This window comes from Cetorhinus maximus, chromosome 3 (assembly GCF_964194155.1).
Source record: "Cetorhinus maximus chromosome 3, sCetMax3.hap1.1, whole genome shotgun sequence".
NCBI classification, from domain to species: Eukaryota; Metazoa; Chordata; class Chondrichthyes; order Lamniformes; family Cetorhinidae; genus Cetorhinus; species Cetorhinus maximus.
The window spans coordinates 7,850,817-7,867,801 of NC_135881.1; the positions used below are offsets into that span (position 1 = coordinate 7,850,817).

At 43.1% G+C, this 16,985-nt stretch overlaps 1 protein-coding gene across 2 annotated transcripts in view; it reads right to left on the reverse strand.

Annotated features, from left to right (window-relative positions):
* recql4 (RecQ helicase-like 4) overlaps positions 1–16,985 on the reverse strand; it is a 74,321-nt gene that overhangs the window by 46,617 nt on the left and 10,719 nt on the right. The window contains exons 2-9 of one of the 2 annotated variants that reach the window (XM_078536259.1): positions 16,730–16,818; positions 15,585–15,715; positions 11,257–11,290; positions 9,102–9,214; positions 6,783–6,929; positions 3,550–4,817; positions 1,066–1,168; positions 470–605 (exon numbers count right to left, since the gene is read on the reverse strand). In XM_078536259.1, coding sequence (XP_078392385.1) covers positions 470–605; positions 1,066–1,168; positions 3,550–4,817; positions 6,783–6,929; positions 9,102–9,214; positions 11,257–11,290; positions 15,585–15,668 — 1,885 coding nt within the window. In that variant the 5' untranslated portion in view covers positions 15,669–15,715; positions 16,730–16,818. The other variant, XM_078536265.1, reaches the window with a different exon arrangement.

Consider the following 16,985-nt stretch of genomic DNA (forward strand, 5'->3'; position numbering starts at 1 on the left):
GAAATATAACAAGCGTCAGAATGCAGGGACAATCAGTAACGTTTATTCACAGGCGACCTTGATCCAGTAACTTTGGTCCCAATTTTAACAGTTCCCACCTCGCAGAAATTGGGGAAGTGAGTGAAGTGATCACCCCATAAGAAGCTGCTCTTTTGAGCAAGCTAGAGGGACACTGGCAGGAAGGACACAGATCCCATCTTAAATGTGCAGATTGGGTCCAATCGTGTTATCAGGACCGACAACCTGCCAGACGCCTGAGTGGGAGCGACAGTATCAACTTGCCCAACAGGCGAAACATGCCCACAGGTCCCTGACTGCGAACATCTGCCACTCGCTTGAGTTCCCACCGGCTGGTTAGGCTGCCAGCTGTGGCCTCTCCTCATCACTGTAAATATCACCTGTGTGTTTTTAAAAAAGAAAGAGTTATGTCCAATCTCCAGAAGAATTTTATGGCTACGTGTCCACTCACCTTGACCCCTGCAGTTCTTGGCCCAGTGACCTGTTGCTCCACAGCGGAAACACGTGTCTCCATTCCGGTTGAATCGGCCACCACCACCACCGCCACCAAAGCGTTCCCCTTTCATTTGTAATTTCTGCTTCCAGGCCTTTGGAAATGCACACAATCAGAAAGATGTACATTAGCGAACGACAGGAGAACACAACATGCTCGACACTGACAAACAGGCGGATGTTTCCTGTTAATTAAGTCACCAAGTGAAACATTGCAGTGATGTGATTGGCTAAATTTCAGGCAACATTCACATAACTCAAAAGTAGTGTCTTTTCCCCCCAGATAGATCACATCGCTGTTGGAGGATGTCAACAATTATGTCTTTGCCCATTTTACAAACATCTTTCAAGTACTGCAAACCTGCAGCATTCCAAATATTAGTTAGAGTCTAGCGAGGCAGAACAAAAATTTAGAACATAATTTGCATCGTTTCCGAATTTCCATATCAGTAAAGACTTATCACCACAAAAGGGAAAAGTTGCCACTTCAACATTCACCAAAAGAAATGTCACGACAAACAGGTTCTGCAGCAAAAGTCCACTCAAACCCAGTACCTGTTTGCGAAGATATGCTCCTCTTAACACCCCACCTTTCACATGCGATTTCTTCTTCAGGTTGATCCTCACAAAGTTTCCATCCTTCTTAGATGGTGCAACTCTTAAAACAGATTATAAGCAAAGACAAAACGTCAGGGAAGACTGATCAAAACAGCCGGGGTGCAATCCGACTACACCAAAACACTAGTCATCAACCAAAACCTTTTTTCCCTCAGTAGGCTTGTACATCAGTTATTAATTAATGTCTTAGGATCATTTGTAAATGATATGAAGTGAATGAGCAGTGTCTGTACAGATAACTAACTTGCGTTACAAACCTGACAAAAAGCCTGCCTGATATTGTTCACTTATTATTCATAACAATCCAAGTAACTGGGAGTGATTGAAGCAGTAAGTTAGGGTGAGTGTTATAATGGATTCAGCATTCACAAAGTTAATGTTCGCATCGAGAGTTGTAATCATATCCACTTATCGATTATGATCTCTAGCAGCTCACGTGCTGCGCAGGTTAGGATTAAAGAAACATGATTCACAAAGCCTACATGAGCAATGTGGAAAATAAAGCATTGAAGAGGCAGCCTGGAAGATCACATTCAAAAATCATTCTCCATCCTTCGATGGAGTATCATTTCCCTCAACTGCAGCAGGACAAGTGGCTCCATCTCACTGTTTGGCCTAGTAGTAGAGATCACAAAACGACAACCAGTGTAGGATTTTGTTCTGGTAAATGTAACCCCACCGTTTAAAAAAGGAGGGAGGGGGGAAAACAGGGAATTACAGACCGGTTAGCCTAACATCAGTAGTAGGGAAAATGCTAGAGTCTACTATAAAGGATGTGATAACAGGACACTTAGAAAATATCAACGGGATTAGACAAAGTCAACATAGATTTATGAAAGGGAAACCATTGTTTGACAAACCTACTGGAGTATTTTCAAGACGTAACTAACAGAATGGATAAGGGAGAACCAGTGGATTTTCAGAAAGCTTTTGATAAAGTCTCACATAAGAGGTTAGTGTGTAAAATTAAAGCACATGGGATTGGGGGTAATATACTGGCATGGATTGAGAATTGGTTAGGAGACAGGAAACAGAGGCATAAATGGGTCTTTTTCAGAGTGGCAGACGGTGACTAGTGGGGTACTGCAGGAATCAATGCTTGGTCCCCTGCTATTCACAATATATATCAACAATTTGGATTAGGGAACCAAATGTAATATTTCCAAGTTTGCTGACAACACGGAACTTGCTGGGATTGAGAGTTGATATTGGGGTTGAGGCTTCAAGGCGATTTAGACAGGTTGAGTGAGTGGGCAAATACATGGCAGATGCTGTATAATGTGGCTAAGTGTGAAGTTATCCACTTTGGTAGGAAAAACAAAATGGCAGAGTATTATTTAAATAGTGATAGATTGGGAATATTAATGTACAAAGGGACCTGGGTGTCCTTGTACACCAGTTACAAAGCAAGCCTGCAGGTGCAGCAGCAAATGGTATGCTGGCCTTCACTGTGAGGGGACTTGAGTACAGGAGCAAAGATGTCTTACTGCAGCTGTACAGGGCCTTGGTGAAACCACACCTGGAGTATTGTGTCCAGTTTTGGTCTCCTTACTTAAGAAAGGATGTACTTGCCATAGAGGGCGTGCAGCGAAGGGTTCACCAGACTGATTCCTGGGATGGCGGGATTGTTGTGTGAGGAGAGATTGGGCCGATCAGGCCTGTATTCACTGGGGTTTAGGAGAATGAGAGGGGATCTCATTGAAACATAGAAAAGTCTGACAGGGAAGAACAGACTGGATGCAGGGATGATGATGTTTCCTCTGGCTGGAGGTTTAGAACAAGGGGTCACAGTCTCAGGATACGGGGTAGGCCATTTAGGACTGAGATGAGGAGAAACCTCTTCACTCAGAGGGTGGTGAACCTATGGAATTCTCCACATAGAAAATAGGAGTAGGCCATTCGGCCCTTTAAGCCTGCTTCGTCATTCAATATGATCGTGGTTAATTAATACCACACTCCCGCTCTCTCCCCATACCTCTTGACGCCTTTAGAGTCCAGAAATCTATTTCCTCCTTAAATATATTCAGTGACTTGGCCTCAACAGCCTTCTGTGGCAGAGAATTCCACAAGTTCACCACCCTCTGAAGTAGTTCTCATCTCAGTCTTAAAAGGCCTACCCCGTATCCTGAGACTGTGACTGTTCTAGACCCCACCCCCCCACCAATCAGAAGGCTGTGGAGGCCAAGTCACTGAATATATAGTTAAGGAGGAAATAGATAGATTTCTAGACTCTCAAGGGGTATGGGGAGAGAGGAGTATGGCATTGAGATAGAGGATCAGGGTTGGAGGCTGAATTACCTACTCTTGCTCCTATTTTCTATGTTTCTAATAAAGGTTTACAAAAAAAAAATAGAAAGCAAAGTTGAGTATATCTTTCCCACATATCTGGCATCTGACAGTTGGGTCAGTGTCTGTGCGTACCTCACTGCACTTCTCTTTTGAGTCTCTGAAATGAGGCTCTCTTCTTCCACATCGCCATAGAGATTCTCCCTTGGCACCTCAGGTTTTGGTTTCCCTTCGTCTTTATTCACAGCCTGACTGCTCTCGTCTCCCACAGATTCGGAATCAGCTTTGGGAGTCCGCTGCTTCTTCTTCCCTTTCTGAGCCGAGGTCGTGCCTGAAGGTTTTGTCGCCTTGCTACGTTTTTTAGCGTTGCCTTCGAGGTCTTCACAAGCTTCAGCACTCTCCGCGTCTGCTGTCAATTTTCTCTGTCTCTTTTTGCTGCTTGTCTTTACATTTCGTGACCCTTTCCCACGATTCCGCACTTCAAAAGTGTGTTCGCAATCAGCCTTTATCCCATTAAACTCTGCTTCCTCACATATCTCCTGTGAAGAATCTTGGACATAGGAACTTCTCTCTTCTGTGGTCAATGAATTGGTGTTTAATTGGCACTCCGGTCTACTTTTTGCTACATTTTGTATTTTCACCGTACTAAGTTTCTTTTTGCAAGTATGAGCGTCCTGGAAATAATCATTCTCCAATTCTGCAGGTTTTTCAGGATTGGTTACATTATTAGTGGAAACTAATGGATCAAATTCAGCCTTTAAAGAGACATCACCAAACATTGACGGTGTATCATCAGCTGAGGGAGAAGTCCTACTCACTTGACAAGACCTTTTATTGACTGTTGGAAAGAAGTCACTTTGGTGCAGAGGCTTCTCACTGGTCACCTGTGTAGTGTCATTTAAGCTGAGAGGTTTGTCATTGGCTTGTGATGTAGAGTCATTGAAAGACAGAGGCTTCCCTTCAGGTGAAACTTTCCTACGATCAGAATCAAAATCATACGTCCCACCATTTGTCCCAGTGGCTAGGGGTGAACTTCTGCCTGAAACACGCAACTCAGCATTGGGCTGTATCCTCTCCTGGCATCTGTCCAACCAGCCATGATCAATCGAGGATAGTCTTCTCGCCAAACTCTGCTGCAACTGTTGTAATTTATTTACAGATCGAGGAGTCCACGCCTGGGCTCGGAGCACTTTAGATGGAGAAATACCCTTTATGGTTGGGTGCGGAAATTCCAGTTGGTCAGCCCCATCATGAGACTCTTTGGTTGCAGGATGCAAATCTTCAGAAGGTTTGTAGGTGACAGGGTTTGTTCCAGTAACTTGGCTGACTTCCCCGTCCTTACTCTCTTTGGACACACGTGGTCTCCTTGGAGTCAATGATTTACGGAGAGAAATTGGCCTTTCCTTTCAAAACAAAAAAATGCACACTGTTTTTGCTCTAATCTTAAGTTCAAAACATTTACAAACCAAGCTAAGACTATAAAGTATCTTTTAAAAATAAAACTCACTGATGTTGCAGCTCCCTATACCCAGCATTGTGTAAAGAGAATATCATTTTTTACAATATCACTGTGGGATACTGTGAAGCAGGCTTGTAGGGGCTGTGTGTACACTGTATGTGGACGACCAATTTAATTAGACTGAAGACAGCCAGGCTACAAGGTTTAAATCATCAAAGGGTTAGGTGTAAAGCAAGCATTTTTGAAGTGGAAATGAGTGAGCTAAGCTGGGATGCCAGTAGATACAGCACAAATAGGAATTTGCATTAGGAGATAAACGAGGAGTGAATTTTTAGCTACTGAATTTCAAAAAGAGAGAAAAAGCAAAGTTTTGGCAAAGGTCATAAGTAAAGCAAAGTTATTAAGTTTATTTTTCCTGAAAGTGGTAGCCATAAAGACAAGAAGATAGATTTTAGATTCTGGGAAAGGTAACTTTCAAAAGACAGTTAAGAACAATGGGTTTAAAGATTAAAGGGGAAAAGTTTATTTAAGGAAAGAATGAAAGCTGTATGTGGGTGTAACCACATGAAATTTTGAAGAGGGAACTGTGTGAGCACAGTCCTGTGAAAGCAGCTTCTGGCCACCTCAGAGAAGTGTCTGGTTGGTCCAAAAAGCAAGGCTTTGTTATAAGCCTTGGATTTCCATAGTTGAGCAAAAGAGAGAGAGGACCTTGTGAAATACCTCTCATAGCAACAGTGGGTGCCTTGGGGTAATATTACTGGATGATTTATAGATTAAAAATCTATAGGGATGGTTGCCTGGAAATAGGGGGTTATGTGAGTGTCTAAGAAGAAATCTTTTGGAAAATATTGTAAGATTAAATTTAACTGTGTAACTGTAGCCTTGTGTTTTTAAGTTTTCATTTTTGTGAATAAATATTTTAATTTAATATTTAAAATCGTCAAAGGTGGTAGTGAAATCTTTACTTCTAACTTCAGTACACATATGATCTTGTAATAAAAATATGAATTGTAACTTCTTGTGATAGCTTGGCCAAGTTTCCCTCTGGGATTTGGTCAGCCCGGCAATTACCACCTGCCATGTCATAACAGTTGTTACACTTCCACTATTCATAGAAGTTACAAGACAGAAACAGGCTGAATGGCCCATTAAATCTATAGTGTTTCTCTTCCGCATAAGTCACTGAACTCTAATGCCATTCTTCTTCCCTCCCTAACCCCCGATGTTCCTCTTTCTTGAACAGCTATTTAATTCCCCTTTAAAAGAATTTTTGGACTCTGTTTCAGCATCGGTTTGTGACAGAAAATTCCAATCACCCTCCTCATAAAGGTAGATTTTCTAACATTCTCTTTAATTCTTTACTCAGGGGCTCTGGTATCAGCCATGCTACCAGGCAAACACAGCATCCGTCACCAATGTGTTCTACAGAGACAGTCACAGAACAACTGTGACTGAAGTAGGTACCCTCTTTAGTCGGGCAGGCTGTGTGCCATGAGATGCCCCCAGTAGCTACCCAGTAACGCACAACAGAAGTTTTTTTTAATTAATTCAAGGGATGTGGGCGTCGCTGGCCAGGTCAGCATTTATTGCCCATCCCTAATTGCCCTCGAGAAGGTGATGGTGAGTTGCCTTCTTGAACCACTGCAGTCCTTGTGGTGTAGGTACACACACAGTGCTGTTAGGGAGGAAGTTCCGGGATTTTGACCCAGCGCAAGTGTAGACATTAAAACAAAGCTGGGTTTGGACTCCCAACATTTACTATTGAGGCTTAGATAATGACCGGTGAGGTGAGGTAAGGTAAGGTAAGGCCAGGAGACTGGGGCCTCGGAATCACACCCAAGCAAAAAGTCAACACCTTCAAGTTGGGTGGGGATGGACGGTGAGATGAAGAAAAGGAAACAACACTTGCCTTTCCTGATGTTCCAAGTTTCTCCTTTAATTTCATTCCATAGTACAGGGCAGATGCTCTGAGGGCACTGTGCTCCTTCAACGTGAGCGCCTCAACGTTTCTCTTCTGACGATTAAGATGCGATCCCCAAATATCACTTTCAGGAGTCTGGAAACAGAAATCGGTGATCATATTTGTTTCTAAACTAGGTTCCCAACTCAGCTAAAAGCCTGTCTCACAAGATGACCAATAGCTAGTCGGAAAAACATTCATCAACAGGCAAATCGGCCAACCAGTCACAGGACATTTTCAGTCTGTTACCACTGTAATACCCAGTTTTAAGGTTATAAGTCATGTCTTAACCAAGATTTTATAAACTGTGAACCTTCGTTATTAAGATTTGATTCACGCATCAGGCAGTCAAGTGAAAAAGTTGCCATGCAACAGATGGAGGAGATCTCATGGTGATTTATTCAATACCTATTTGGTTCTTACTAGTTAGAATTTCATTACCGTGTGTGTAAAATGCTTCCTGTCAGTACTCTTGAATGGCCAGGCTCTGATTTTAAAACTTTTCCCCATGGTTCTCAATCTCCCTACTAGAGCAACTATGTCCTTATGGCGTTTTCACGTTGTTCTTATGTAGACACATAACTAAAGGAGTTGATGGGCTAGATAGAGAGAAACTGAGAAACAGGAGCAGGGGTAGGAGTAGGCCATTCGGCCCCTTGAGCCTGCTCCACCATTCAATAAGATCATGGCTGATCTGATCGTGGACTCCACATCTACATTCCTGCCTGATCTCCCATTAACCCTCAACTTCCTTGTCATCAAAAATCTAACTCAGCCTTGAATATATTCAATGACCCAGCCTCTGCTGATTTCTGGGGAAGAGATTTCCACAGATTAACGACCCTCAAGAGAAATTCCTCCTCATCTCCACCTTATATGGCAGACCCCTTATTTTTAAACTGTGCCCCCCTCTAGTCCTAGATTCCCCCAGGAGAGGAAAAGTCCTCCCAGCTCTACCCTGTCAAACCACCTCAGAATCTTATGTTTCAATAAGATCCCCTATCATTCTTCTAAACTGCAATGAGTATAGGTCCAACTTTTCTTCATAAGCCAAACACCTCATCTCAAAAATTAGTGAACTTTCTCTGAACTGCTTTCATATTATAAATTGGACTAGGCCATTCAGCCCATTGAGCCTGTTCCACCATTCAGTAAGATCATGGATGATCTGATTGTGGCCTTAACTGCACTTTCTTGTCTGTCCCCTATAATCCTTGACTCCCCTGTCAATCAAAAATCTAACTCAGCCTTGAATGTATTCAAGGACACAGCCTCCACTGCTCTCTCTGGAGGGGAATTCCAAAGTCTCATGACCCTTACAAGAAATTCCTCATCTCCATCTTGAATGGGAGACCCCTAATCTTCAAACTGTGCCCTCTAGTTCTAAATTCTCCCAATGCAAGTTATGTCCTTTAAGTAATGTGACCAAAATTGTATACAGTACCCTAGGTGCGGTCTCACCAAGGCCCTATACAGTTGTAGCAAGAATTCCCTACTTTTATACTAATTTCCCCATGTGATGAAGGCCAACATTCAGTCTGTCTTCGAATTACTTGCTGTACCTGCATGCTGACTTATTGCAATTCATGTGTAAGGTCACCCAGATCCCTCTGTACTGCAGCATTCTACAGTCTCTCTCTCCATTTAAATAATATCCTGCTTTTCTTCTCTTCCTGCCAAAGTGGACAATCGCACATTATTTTCCATCTACAAAACTTTGTCCATTCACTTAACCCATCCCTTTGCAGGGATATCCTCCTCACAACTTGCTTTCCTACCTATCTTCATATTAGCAGCAAATTTGGCTACAATAGTCAGTCCCTTCATCTAAAAGTCATTACTATAGATCATAAGTAATTGAGGCCCCAGTACTGATCCCTGTGACACTCCACTAGTTGTCGTTTGCCATCAACTTTTAAAGTGATTTGAGGCATCTGTGGCCCAACATGTAGTTGGAAAAGGCACACAAATTGTTTCAACCCTCCTTATGAAAAAAAGGCATAAAAGCCAAAAAATCAGGACACCAGAACTCGTAGAAAACTACAATTATTAGGCAAGATCAATTAATTCACTTCAGCTTGTCTTGGTCAGATGTCACAACCCATCTTGCTACTTCGTCACAATATTCTGTCTCACTCTATCTGGTCACTGGGAGACAAAGAGATCTTGATCATCGCTGCAACCGATTCTATTAGGAAAATTCTGAACAGGAGAAAAATTCTGGAAAGAGACAGAGAAAATAGACATAATTCAGAAATATAGACTCACCTTCTCCTCATCTTGGCTAGTTTTCAGCAAGGGTTTCCTCCCAGAATCTGAATGGGCACTTTGATTGTTCTCTGCATTATTTTGCTTGATAGCTCGGTACTCTCTGTACAATTCTGAAAATTCAGAAAGTATGAATTATCAGGACAGACTGGGGTATAAGTGGTTTAATCTACAATACAGTGACTGTGAAATTAGTTTACAACATCAATAACAACAAAACGGAAAACGTTGGGAAAAACTCAGCAGGTCCGACAGCATCTGTGGAGAGAGGAGAACAAAGCTAACATTTCAAGTCCGTATGACCCTTCTTCAGAGGTTCAATCCAATCAGACAGCCACCATTTACACAGGATAGAGCAGGTTTTCTTTTATTTCAAACGTATTACAGCGCCAACAGTTCCAGTCCTTGACCCATTGTCCGGTCAGGAAAGAGAGAATGGATGTTTAGATCCTACGTATATGCACACTACAATTATTAAAATCATAAGCCAAACTCAAGTCATGTCAGAAAATTCAGACCAAAGGAACCCAAGGTATTGTGTTAGGGTTTGTAGAAAGACAGTTAAGTTGGTGAATGAACATGTGGCATATATGAGCTAAGCAAACCAGGAAATCCTGAGGTCAATTCTTTGACCTTTATAGGGGCAAGTGATTTTAATCCCAGTGGCGACAACATGCAAGAGCTTACTTCAAATTCCCTGGATAAAGAACAAGAGAAGTATAAAGAGAGGGTGTTCTTACTCCCGATAACCATTATTATTCAATGGCCTTGGCTGGAAGTGTACATTTATAGATGTTAAATAAAAACAAGATCAGGGTCAGCTGGGATGAACTCCACAGTTGAGCCGCCCAGCAACATTCACTGCCTCGTCTCACAGCTGAATAACGGTCCTCGAGGGTTGGCCAGTACTCAGCATCATTGCAACTAACCCTACATAAAGAGTCAGCACTTTCTGCAAAGGACAGGAGCTGGAAATACTTGACAACAATGTGGAGATATGTAAATTGGTGCTCACAATTCTCCTGCATGTTGAAAACTGAAATCACCATGGTTGCAAGCCAAGCAGACAGAGGCGGCAGCGGGAGAAAGAATAGAAATGTTATGAGATTTATTTGCCAAGCTGCTCTCTTGAATTTCCTACTGACCATTTTTAGCATTGACCTAAGTCTAGGACCTACTCCCTCACTTTCCTGGTTGGATAAGGTCATAGCAGAGGAAGATCATGCATGATCAGAGTCAAAATGTTCTTCAGTTTAATGCACCAGACCTGAATCTCCCTCAAACACTCCTAGCCTCAATCACTACTTCTCCAGCTGCAACCTCTGTGTAGTCAGGAGAGACATCAGGTTACTTTCAGATTTGCTCCATTGGCCCTCTCCACCCACTCGCATCTCTCTCCCCTTCCACTACCAAAACTACCACTCCCAGAGTTATAACCTCAGTTCAACTTCTCCAATACTCTCCTTGTTGACGTTGCTGCTTCTACCATTCAAACTCCAACTCATCCAAATGGTCTTCAGCCACACTAAAAGCCCACATTCCTATCAACCCAAGCTTCAACAGCTTCCCTTGTCGAAGAGTCAAACTTAAGATCATTGTTCCGCTCTTCAACTCCCATAATCTTGCCCTTCTCTAGCCCACTGATGTAATCTAGCCCCACATGAACACCAACCCCCCTCCCCCCAGTCCTCGAACACTAGGTCTACTTTTCTTTCCCCAGGCCCTGCGCTCCACCATCGTTAGTGGCTCTTTAAGACACTTTAGATTTCTCTCTGGATTTCTCTCTTTGCCTTACAACCTCCCTCCCTTAACATCCCTTCGATCTTCTCAACTCTCTTCCTTTCCCTTTGTGGCCCAATAATTACAGGGTCAGGCCTTATACTTTATTGAGCACCAACTTCAAGCTATTGAACATGATACATTAGTGAGAACTCTTGTTTTTTGTTACTGAAAGCAAGAGGTCAGAATGACATGAGAACCAGAAAAATCTGCAAGGAGAAATAATGCAGACATCATTTTCACTAGATATGTGCCATGTGCTCCCTCCCGTGTCTCCAAAGAAAAAAGGGATTCAATCTATTCTCCCCCCTCCATCCATTCCTAACAAAAACCTGTATTAAGGAAACAGCACATATTCCTTTTATTCATTGCTTACGTTGTGTCTCCTCTGAAGCACAGGCCACATCCACCTGAATGGGGAGGAAATTAAGGCACAGTAAATTTTTGTACAGACACTGAAGCAGGATCATATCACACACCCCTCCACAAAACTAAGATTATAATTTACAATCGTGATTTAGAATTGATGACCCATGGCCACAGTACACCGCGTTAGCTACATCCATCACCCTGCAGCATCACACATCGTTTTTCCTTTGCACCAACAATCATACACACAGTTTGAAATGTTGTGAATGGTCTATAAATTTCCAGATGACACCAAGTTGGTTACGGTGCCCAGTGATGTAGATAAGTGTAAAATGTTTACACAAAAACGTGGAAATCGTATTCGACAGTAATGTGCTCGAGGTAACAGAGCACAAACAATACGGGGAATCTGATGAACAAGTCACTAAAACAGTCAGTTCAGTGCGCACGTGCAGTCTAAAAGGACAAATAGGATGCGCAGGTAAGGATGTAACTTAGAATCAAAAGTAATTTGCAATCTGTACCTGGCTTTGGCAAGATTGAATGTGGAGTTATGCACTCAGTTTTGGTCTCTATATCACAGGATGATGGAGTGTTATTTAAGAAGTTTCAGGACTGACTCCTAAACTCAAGATGGCCGATTATGCAGAAGGATCATCTACCAAGAAAGAACACCACACTCCTCAAGAGGGGAGGCTATTGTGGAGAAGTATTTGAGAAAAACCTTTAAACTTTAGTGACAGATAAAAGTGGATCAGGAAATTGCTCACGCATAGAATTGAAGGACCAGGGGAAAACGTCCTGTGCTAAGGGTTTCAGAAGAAGAAAGTCAGACAGCAAATTTTCATTACAAGATTTATGGAAACCTGGAAAAGCAGTTGAGGTTGGATCAGAAACTATGGCAAGCTTTAAGTGATGACCGCATGAGTTCCAGTTAATAAACAGGATCAGGACGATCCGATTTGGAATGGCAGTCAGGAATCTGATAGGTGGAAAAGAAGGGCTGGAGGGGCCAAAATATCATCCAAATGTTATTTGTCACCTAAAGAAAATTGAATTAGGGTAATTTAAATAAGCAACTCTTCCCCCATGAAGTTACTTCCTCTGTATTTAGTCAACCCTTGAAACATATCACTTTCCTAAGTGACTCTGATACTGGAAAGTCTGTAATTTGCCTCATACCCGAAGACCTGAGAGCCAGAGTCCCAGGATAGGGAGCAGGCCACTTAGGACCGAGCTGAGGAAAAATCTCTTCACGTAGAGGGTGGTCAACCTGTGGAATTCTCTACCACAGAAAGCTGCGGAGGCCGGGTCACTGAGTATATTCAAGAAAGAAATTGATCATTTTTTTGGATATTAGGGGCATCAAGGGCAATGGAGAGAAAGCAGGAATATGGTGTTGAGATAGAGGATCAGCCATGGTCATATTGAACGGCAGAGCAGGCTTGAAGGGCCGAATGGCCTAATCTATGGTTCTATTGACTGGTCTCATCGAATAATACCCCAATGCAAGATATTGCTCTAAATTGCTTGGAAGATACTCCAGACCAGCAAAACATACGTTTATCATAAACTGATTAACTGGTTAGCCATTTACAGGTTTCAAAACAGTGTTGATTCTCATAAATACAGCTGCTCAATAAATAAGTACTATGAAAAGCCCCATATTTTATCTGGTTATTCTTTTCACACACTGTTTACAGGCCCTTCCCCTGTCTATAAAACAGTGAATACAATTTATAAAAAACACTACTTCATTGGTTGTGAAGCACTGTGGGATGTTGCAAGAATGTGAAAGGCCATGCAAATTCTTTTTGAATGTCCCTATAGGCTCCATTATCAGCCGGTTTATTTTTGATGACAGCTTTTCAAAAAATTCATTCATGTGGGCATTGTTGGCTAGGTCAGCATTTATTGCCCATCCCTAATTGCCCTTGAGAAGGTGATGGTGAGCTGCCTTCTTGAACCGCTGCAGTCCATGTGGTGTAGGTACACCCACAGTGCTGTTAGGGAGGGGGTTCCAGGATTTTGACCCAGCGACAGTGAAGGAACGGGCAATATTTTTCCAAGTCAGGATGGTGAGTGGCTTGGAGGGAACTTCCAGGTGGTGATGTTCCCATGTGTCTGTTGCCCGTGCCTTTCTAGATGGTAGCGGTCATGGGTTTGGAAGGTGCTGTCGAAGGAGCCTTGGTGAATTTCTGAAGTGCATCTTGTAGATGGTACATACTGTTGCTACTGTGCATCAGTGATGGAGGGAGTCACTGGAGTCGGGGAGGGTCCCAGAGGAGTGGAAAATCGCTAATGTAACCCCCGTGTTTAAGAAGGGAGTGAGGCAAAAGACGGGAAATTACAGGCCGATTAGCCTGACCTCAGTCGTTGGTAAGATTTTAAGAGTCCATTATTAAGGATGAGATTTCAGAATACTTGGAAGTGCGTGATAAAATAGGGCAAAGTCAGCACGGTTTCATCAAGGGGAGGTCATGCCTGACAAATCTGTTAGAATTCTTTGAGGAGGTAACGAGTAGGTTAGACAAAGGAGAGCCAATGGATGTTATCTACTTGGACTTCCAGAAGGCCTTTGACAAGGTGCCGCACACGAGGCTGCTCAGTAAGATAAGAGCCCATGGTGTTAGAGGCAAAGTACTAGCATGGATAGAAGATTGGCTGTCTGGCAGGAGGCAGTGAGTGGGGATAAGGGGGTCCTTCTCAGGATGGCGGCCGGTGACTAGTGGAGTTCCGCAGAGGTCAGTGTTGGGACCACAACTTTTCACTTTATACATTAATGATCTAGATGAAGGAACTGAGGGCATCCTGGCTAAGTTTGCAGATGATACAAAGATAGGTGGAGGGACAGGTAGTATTGAGGAGGCGGGGAGGCTGCAGAAGGATTTGGACAGGTTAGGAGAATGGGCAAAGTAGTGGCAGATGGGCAAAGTAGTGGCAGATGGAATACAATGTGGGGAAGTGTGAGGTCATGCACTTTGGTTGGAAGAATAGAGGCATAGACTATTTTCTAAATGGGGAGAGAATTCAGAAATCTGGAGTGCAAAGGAACTTGGGAGTCCTAGTCCAGGATTCTCTTAAGGTTAACTTGCAGGTTGAGTCGGTAGTTAGGAAGGCAAATGCAATGTTGGCATTTATTTTGAGAGGACTAGAATATAAAAGCAGGGATGTGCTGCTAAGGCTTTATAAGGCTCTGGTCAGACCACATTTAGAATATTGTGAGCAATTTTGGGCCCCGTATCTCAGGAAGGATGTGCTGGCCCTGGAGAGGGTCCAGAGGAGCTTCACGAGAACGATCCCAGGAATGAAAGGCTTAACATATGAGGAACGTTTGAGGACTCTGGGTCTATACTCGATGGAGTTTAGAAGGATGAGGGGGGGGGAATCTGATTGAAACTTACAGAATACGGAAAGGCCTGGAGAGAATGGACGTGGGGAAGATGTTTCCATTAGTAGTAGAGACTATGACCCAAGGGCAAAGCCTCAGAGTAAAGGGAAGACCTTTTAGAACAGAGATGAGGAGAAACTTCTTTAGCCAGAGAGTGGTGAATCTATGGAATTCATTGCCACAGAAGGCTGTGGAGGCCAGGTCATTGAGTGTATTTAAGACCGAGATAGATAGGTTCTTGATTGGTAAAGGGATCAAAGGTTACGGGGAGAAGGCGGGAGAATGAGGTTGAAAAACTTATCAGCCATAATTGAATGGCGGAGCAGACCCAATGGGCCGAATGGCCTAATTTCTGCTCCTATGTCTTATGGTCTTATGGAGTGAATGTTTGTGGAAGGGGTGCCAATCAAGGGCTGCTTTGTCCTGGATGTTTTTTTATTCATTCATGCAATATGGGCATCACTGGCTAGGCCAGCATTTATTGCCCATCACTAAATGCCCTTGTTCAGGAAGCATTTTAAGAGTCAACCACATTGCTGTGGGTCTGGAGTCACATGGGACCAGACTAGGACAGCAGATTTCCTTCCCTAAAGGTGTTGCGCTTCTTGAGTGTTGTGGGAGCTGCACTCAACCAGGCGAATGGGGAGTATTCCATCACACTCCTGACTTGTGCCTTGTAGACTGTGGACAGGCTTTGGGAAGTCAGGTGGTGAGATTCCCAGCCTTTGACCTGCTGTTATAACCACAGTATTTATATGGCTAGTCCAGTTCAGTTTCTGGTCAATGGTAAGCCCCCAGGATGTTGATAATGGGGGATTCAGTGATGGTAATGCCATTGAACATCAGTGAAGATGGCAACTGGAAGTTGTGTAGCCTGTGCTAGTTTAGACAGTTTCTAGTGGATTTTCAAACCGTTAAAGCTGGATTTTGGGCTCAGCGCCTACCTTAGTTGGCTTCCGTCCATGTTCCTGAAAGAATGAAGTCTCCCACTTCTTCAGCACAAGTTTTAACTCATTGTATCGATCCATTTCCCAGCAGCTGTATACGCTGGATTCTCACAGTCTTTCATATGTCTCTACACGGCAGGAGAAAACAGACACAAAAAAAAGCGCCATTTGATTTTATGCAACTACTGGGAGAAGCAGAAGTGTAAAATGGCATATTTATCCAGAAGCTGATTAACAGTCTTTTGCAACTTGCAGTCACGCACCTGCCTCAAAGACTGAGTGGGGATGTGCACAGCCCCACGTGCTGCTCACTTTCGCACAACGAGGTTTTGCAGATTTAACTGACCTGAGTTAGGTTGGTGGTACTGGCTCTACACTTGGGCTCAGCAACCTCAAAAGTCAGGTTGGGGGGGGGATAAAAAGATGGGCAGAATTCCAGCCTGCGATTCGCTCGCTTACATTGGAAACTGTGCTTTGGTCCCAATCCATTCCAAATATGTGATGTATTTGTTGACCACCCATTCAAGCCCTCATCATCCTGTCCGATCCCATCTCCATTGCCATCCATTCAGTCACTCCACAAAGGGCAGGTGCCGATTAGCCAGGATCAATCCCCCACCCCACCACACCTAACCTAACTTGAACTAGTTTTCCCTCCCTCCCACCGGAAACTTGTTTCCCCATCAGATTCCCTCAAAAAGGCATATTTTTTTTTGTTTTTATTTCTATGTAAAGAAGAAATCAAATTGGAATGCATCAGATGATTGCCCCATTACTGAAAAGCTTGCTAATCAGTCTAGTGTATGAAGACTAAACACTGGACAAAGCGCCGGTCAATCTGAACCCCCAGCTTGCATCAGTGTCATTAGAAGACAAAAAGAATGGAAAGTGAGCTTCAAAAGGAAAACTGGTTTAAGAGCAAGTCCTGGGTACTGCCAATCCTCACCATGGCCATAGAGAATTGTGAGAGATGGCAGTGATCGAGGAAGGGAAGAAGCTCTGGGAAAAAAAATTATCTTATTCAGCATGAAAACAATAAAGCTGTTTCTGTAGAAACATTTGCAAAAAAAAACTTCATTTGAAAAATTATAACAAGTTATTGTTTAAAGAAGTATTTCTATGCCTGCTTTGGAGGGTCTTACCTGTGGCTCTGGAGCTGCCGGAGGCTTTTTAAAACATCTCATTTATCGCTCCCAACCTTTACTCGTTGAGTCACATCGACATGAAAAGCCTAAACAATTAAGTCAAGAAAAGTTAAGAGCTTTTTTATTGTGGGGATAAAAAGATTTACTGTTTCAAATAATTATTTTCATGGTAAACATCATCATGCTCGGAAACCTGTTGTGTGGAATAGCTACACCACGGTTACAGATAATGATTTTCGGTTTGAAGAACAGG